Source organism: Chiloscyllium plagiosum, chromosome 24 (genome assembly GCF_004010195.1).
Source record: "Chiloscyllium plagiosum isolate BGI_BamShark_2017 chromosome 24, ASM401019v2, whole genome shotgun sequence".
NCBI classification, from domain to species: Eukaryota; Metazoa; Chordata; class Chondrichthyes; order Orectolobiformes; family Hemiscylliidae; genus Chiloscyllium; species Chiloscyllium plagiosum.
In genome coordinates, this window is record NC_057733.1 from 2,258,822 (window position 1) to 2,265,678 (window position 6,857).

Sequence of the window (6,857 nt, forward strand, 5' to 3'; positions counted from 1 at the left end):
CACCCCCGCCCACCTCCCAACCCTGTCCACCCAACCCCGTCCAACACTGTCCTCCCACCCCTGCCCACTTCCTTCCAAAATTAACAATACATGGATGTAGGTTTGCTCAATGAGCTGCAACCTTCAGCTGGAACCAGAACCTCAACCTGAGCTACAAATCTTCTCAAAACTCGCTAACAACACATTTTCCCATGTTATACATAAATTTGCCAACTTTTCATCCACTTACTTAACCTATTAGTATCTCCCTTTAAACCGTTTGTATCCATCTCACAGTTTGCCTTTCCTTTTTTTTATCATCTGCAGATTTGGGTGTTTGCTTCTTTTCCCCAAGTCGTTAATATATGTTGTAAACAATTACCATTCCAATGCTGATCCATGTGGAACCCCACTGGTCACAGATCGCCAATCTGAAAAAGAACCCCTTATCCCCAGTTGATGTTTCCTGCCTATGACCCAGTTCACTATCCATGCCAACATATTACCTCCAACACAATGGACTCTTATGACTTAATCTTTCTGTGAGGTACCTCTTTGAATGTCTTTGCAAGTGAGTACAGAAAAAAAAAACAATGCAACAGCATATAAAACAGTTTGGTATGCTTTCCTTTATTGGTCAGAGTATTGAGTACAGGAGTTGGGAGGTCATGTTGCGGCTGTACAGGACATTGGTTAGGCCACTGTTGGAATGTTGCGTGCAATTCTGGTCTCCTTCCTATCGGAAAGATGTTGTGAAACTTGAAAGAGTTCAGAAAAGATTTACAAGAATGTTGCCGGGGTTGGATGATTTGATTTATAGGGAGAGGCTGAACAGGCTGGACTGTTTTCCCCGGAGTGTCGGAGGATGAGGAGTGACCTTATAGAGGTTTACAAAATTATGAGGGGCATGGATAGGATAAATAGACAAAAGTCTTTTCTCTGGGGTGGGAGTGGGGGTGGGGGAGTCCAGAACTAGAGAGCATAGGTTTAGGGTGAGAGGGGAAAGATATAAAAGAGACCTAAGGGGCAACGTTTTCATGCAAGAGGATGGTACGTGTATGGAGTGAGCTGCCAGAGGATGTGGTGGAGGCTGGTACAATTGCAACATTTAAGAGGCATTTGGATGGGTATATGAATAGGAAGGGTTTGGAGGGATATGGGTCAGGTGCTGGCACGTGGGATTAGATTGGATTGGGATATCTGGTCGGCATGGACAGGTTGGACCGAAGGGTCTGTTTCCATGCTGTACATTTCTCTGACTCTACAGAAATAGGAAGAAAAAACAGGTGAATGTGTGGCTGGAAAGATGGCACAAGAGGGAGAGCTTTAGATTCCCGGACACTGGAATGGGTTGCATCTGATCAGAACCAGGACTGAGTTCCTTGCAGGGCATTTTCTTAGTGATGTTGGGGAGGGTTTAAGTTAACTCCGCAGGGTATGAAAATGTGGAGAGAAGATTGGAAAGTAATATCAATGTTCACAAAATCACAGTTTACTAGAATAGAAAATAGTAAGTTAATAGGTGGAGTCAAAGTCATGTTGAATGGAATGAAGTCTAAATTAGAGTTCACTACATGTATGTGAATGCATAGAGTATCCATTAATAAGAATGGCCATTACAGGAAGACTTGTAAACTGTGAAGGGGGTAATGTAGAATTTCAAAGGACATTGACAAATCAGTTGAGTGTCAGATAAGCAGATGAAGTTCAGTATAGAGAAGTACAAAGAACAGTATATAATAAGGGTACTGTCCTAAAATTTATAGAGGAGAAGAAAGACCTGGGTTAGATGTGCATAAGTCATGAAAGGTGTTAGGAAGGTGGAGAGAACTGTTAATGAAACAAGCAGCATTCTCCATTTTGTTAATATGGGAATGGAGTATAATAGAAGGGAGGTAGTGCTGAACCTCTAGGATACTGATTAAACCTCAGTTATTGTGTATTGTTCTGGTGTCACACAACAGAAAGGATATGAATTGATTGGAGAGAGGTTTACAAAAATAATTCAGGGATGACAAAACTTCAGTTATGAAGTAATACTGGAGAAGTTGAGAATGTATTCCTTGGAGAGGGGAAGCTGTGGGGAGATTTCATAGAGATTTTCAAAATTGTGAGGGGTCCAAACAGACCAGAGATGGAGAAACTGTTTCACTTGTAAAAGATTGTTCAACCAGAGGATGCAGTTTGAAAGTGTTCCGCAAAAGAAGCAATTGCAAGTGAGAGCAATCTTTTTCACACTGCACTGGTCTAGGTTTGGAACGCTTTGCAGAATGCGTGGTAGAGGCAGCTTTAATTGAGGTGTTCCAAGGGACATTAGATGATTATTTAAATGGAAATAATGTGTAGGGTTATAGAAAAGTGGACAAACAGGAGGCTGGAAGAACACAGCAAGCCAGGCAGCATCAGGAGGTGGAGAAGTCAACATTTCTGGTATAACTCTTTTTCAGGATTGGAGGTGGGGGTAGGGAGAGCTGCAGATAAAGAGAAGGAGGGGGAGATTTGGGTGAGGTGAGGGTCGGAATGGTGAGGTAGTGATAGGTGAACACAGGTGGTGGGTATGACCTTGTTGGTCAATGGGAGGAGTGAATCCGGTCGGTAGCTGGAAGGAAGAAGGTGGAATGGCAGGGAGGTAGCTGGGCTGGAAAAGGAGCCAGGGGTTGGGTGAGAAGGTTATTTGAAATTGGAGAACTCAACATTGAATCCTCCGGGCTGTAGGCTGCCCAGGTGGAAGGTAAGGTTCTGTTCCTCCAACTGGCACTCTGATTCACTGTGACAATGGAGGAGGCTGGCGATGGACATGTAGGAGAGGGAGTGAGAAAGGGAATTGAAATGGGCAATGACCAGGAGGTCAGGCTGGCCCTTATGAGCCTGGCTGAGATGCTCAGTGAAATGTTGCCTTAATCTAAGTTTGGTCTCACCCATGTAGAGAAGACCACATCAGGAGCACCGGATGCAGTAATCTAGATTGGAGGAAATGCAGGTGAACCTTTGTTTCACCTTGAAGGACTGTTTGGGGCCCTGAATGTAGGTGAGGGAGGTGATGTGCCGGCAGGTTTCATGCCTTTTACAGTTGCAGGGAAGGTATTAGAGGCGGGTTGGAGGGGTGGGATTGGTGGAGGGTGTAGTGCGAGCCAAGGAATGGCAAAGGGAACAGTTCCTCCTCCATTGCCACAATGAATCAGCCTGCACATTGGAGGAACAACACCTTATCTTCCGCTTGGGCAACCTACAGCCCAGAGGCCTCAACATTGAGTTCTCCAATTTCAAATAACGTTCCCACCCATCCTCTGACCCCATTTCCAGCCCTGCCTCCTCCCTTCCACTCCATCTACCGATCCTTCCTTCCAGCTACCAACCGGATTCATTCCTCCCATCAACCAATCAGGTCGTACCCACCACCTGTGTTCACCAATCACTACCTCACCATTCAGCCCCTCTCCCCACCCCACCCCTTTATTTGCAGCTCCCCCTACCCCTACCTCCATTCTTGAAGAAGGGTATACCCAAAACGTTGACTTCTCCACCTCCTGATGCTGTCTGCCTTGCTGTGTTCTTCCAGTCTCCTGCCTGTCTACTTTGGATTCCAGCATCTGCAACCTCTGACTAGGGTTACCGAAAAAGTGGGAGGATGACAGTGAGTCAAAATGGTCAGAAAAACAGTGCCGACACAATGGGCCAAATAGCCTCCTTCTGCACCAAAACATTTCTGAGATTCAACAAAATTGTCTGCTACATTTCATTTCCATAAGCCAGTAAATAATTTTTAACTTGTGAAAAGGCAGTAAAAGATCTATCTCCCTCTCATTCTGTTTTGGATTTTTGAAATCCTGTTCCCAATTGTGAAAGACCAGAATACTTGGTCCAGAATATCCCACCTTGTGCAGTCAATTGCAGCAATGTGTTTTTATGGTTCCCATGTACATTTCAAAGCCCTGTGAATCGGCTTGGCTGAGATGGTTTGTGTGTCTGCCGTCTTTCTTTCATCCAGTAAGTGCCCAGTGTGTCCAGTGGTTTGTTTACAAACTGGCCCTGTGAGATGTCCATGACAGAGAGCTGGAGTATCTGCAGAGAAGTACAAAGCTTGTCTGTAGATGAAACAGAGAGCTCTCTGTCTGAAGTGTTCACAAGCAAATGTCAAATCTGTATTTCAAATGAGCCTAAGGCTGTATGTACGCCATGTGACCAACATTGTTATGAAATGGTCAGAGCTGCTATTTGGGTTTAATTATGTGATCCCAGGGCCCCAGCATGTCAGGGATGTGTGTATTTTTGCAGAACCACCATCAGCACGCCCCCCCCCCCCCCACCAAGAACTTTGCACAAAGCTGTGCCAAGTCTCTCAGACTTGCTTCTGCAGCAGCATTCCAACCTCTCCACTTGCACATGTACCAGCAGCTTATCCAAATAGAATGTAAGCACTCAGTTATTGTAAATGTCGACATCTACCACTGACTGTGCAGGATATGGACCTTGCTCAGCCTTTCCACGGTCCCACTCTGCAAGGAAAGTCAGCATCTACTATGGCAGGACCACAGCCTGTGAAGTCTTGATTGCATTCTCCACCATAGCAGCCATTCTGCAAGGCTGGCGGCATCCACAATTTGACTTTGTTGGGCATCCCACCTAACCCTATCTTGACACAGTGTACATGATTGCAGTTTTCTAGCAGGAATTATTGGGTAGTGAGCAACAGGGAACTGGGTGCATAGGATGAGAGTCAGAGCTGTTCATTACATCCCTGAGGGTTAAATTCAACCCAAACATTAGAGTAAAGCAATCTCACTTGCATAAAACGTAGAAAAGATTTGCATTATATCACCATTGTCATGTTTTAACAACAACCCAAAGTGCTTTGTGGTCAGTAGATAATTTGACAAGAAGTTGCATTTGTTTTGGAGACAGCTCATTCACAGAGAACTGTCCCACAAACTGCATACGGTGAATGACCCTTGATTTGCTTTTGGTGGTGCTGTATATACGAGGAATTTTGGATCCAGGGTACCAGGAACACACTGCTCTAATACTGGCATTTTCAATCCTAAGGCATTCTACACTTATGTGAGGAACAAGAGGATGGCCAGATATCCAGAGCAGTGGATATGGTGCATATGGATTTTAGCAAGGCATTTGATAAGGTTTCCCATGGTGAGCTCATTCAGAAATTAAGGAAGCATGGGATAAAGGGAAGTTTGGCTGTCTGGATACAGAATTGGCTGGCCCATAGAAGACAGAGAGTGGTAGTAGATGGAAAGTTTCAGCCTGAAGCTTGGTGACCAGTGATTTTCTCCAGATATCTGTTCTGGGACTTCTGGTCTTTGTGATTTTTACAAATGACTTGGGTGAGGAAGTGGAAGTGTTAATAAGTTTGCCAGTGACATAAAGGTTGGTGGAGTTGTGCATAGTGTAGAGAGCTATTGTAGGTTGCAGCGGGACATTGAGAGGATATAGAGCTGGTCTGTGATGTGGCAGCTGGAGTTCAACCTGGAAAACTGAAGAGATTAATTTTGGAAGTCAAATTTGAATGCAGATTACAGAGTTAAGGGCAAGAATCTTGGCAGTGCGGAGTAACACAGGGATCTTGAGGTCCACGTCCGTAGGTCCCCCAAAGTTGCCATCCAAGTTGGTAGGGTTGTTAAGAAGGCATATGGTTTGTTGGCTTTCATTGGCAGGGGGATTGAGTTTAAAAATCGCAAGGTTATGCTGCAACATAATAAAGCCCTAGTAAGACTTGGAATATTGTGTTCAGTTCTGGTCACCTCATTATAGGCAGGATGTGGAAGCTTTCGAGAATGTCCAGAGAAGATTTACCAGGATGCTGTCTGGACTGGAAGGCATGTCTTATGAAGAAAGGTTGAGGGAGCTAGGGCTTTTTTCATTGGAACAAAGAAGAGTGAGAGGTGACTTCATAGAGGTGGACAAGATGGTGAGAGGCATAGATAGAGTGGATAGCCAGAGACTTTTTCCTAGGGCAGAAATGGCTATCACGAGGGGGCATAATTTTATGGTGATTGGAGGAAGGTTTATGGGAAATGTCAGAGGGTGGTTCTTACACAGAGCGTGGTGGGTGCATGGAATGCACTGCCAGCAGTGGTGGTAGAGGGACTTTAGGGGCATTTAAGCGACTCTTGGGTAGGCACATGGATGATAGTAAATTGTAGGGTATGTAGGTTAGTTTGTTGTTAGAGTAGGATAAAAGGTTGGCACAACATCAAGAGCCGAAGGGCCTGTACTGTGCTATACTGTTCTGTGTTCCATTCACCTGAGCAGGTGGCAGGGCTTCAGTTTAACAAAGATTAAAAAAACATGTTTAGTTGTCTGCTTTGTAACAAGAAAATATTCAGGCATGTACTTTAATTAATCTATATCCAGAAGTGTGAAGTAAGGAAATCTGTGTAGTTTTGCATAATGGGTCACTTTGTTACATTCTGCACTTTATTTTCTGGTAGCCAATGCTGTCAGAGCCTAGTAGAGTAGATCCATCCTGAAAAATAAATGACTTGCAGCTCTACATTAGCACAAAACCTCTGTCTCTGTGACTCCTCTCACAGGACAACTTTCCTCTACTTTGAAATAAATGACTCTCAACATCTTCATGTGTCAACCTGGTGTCTCTCCCTCCCCACTCCTCAAGTTGTCGCCCAATCACTCCCATCTTTTCTCCCTATTCTTTCAGCAGCTCATGCTCCCCCCTGTCTGCTATATCCTCCCAGCCTTTCTGGTATTTCTCACCTGGCTTTCACCTTTTGTTATTTACCGCCAAACCCCTGTGCCTAACCTGCTTGTGCCCTGTATTTATCCTCACATTCAGAATCTATCTGATGCTCTGCTTCATTGATTTTCCACTATGAGACTTCTTCATCACCCCAAACCACCCCCAC

At 44.7% G+C, this 6,857-nt stretch overlaps 1 protein-coding gene across 1 annotated transcript in view; it reads left to right on the forward strand.

Annotated features, from left to right (window-relative positions):
- The window catches only part of LOC122561956 (SAP30 binding protein), an 86,214-nt gene that overhangs the window by 64,837 nt on the left and 14,520 nt on the right, over positions 1 to 6,857 (forward strand). The window contains exon 5 of the mRNA XM_043714290.1: positions 4,646 to 4,658. Coding sequence (XP_043570225.1) covers positions 4,646 to 4,658 — 13 coding nt within the window. The remainder of the gene's footprint in view (positions 1 to 4,645; positions 4,659 to 6,857) is intronic.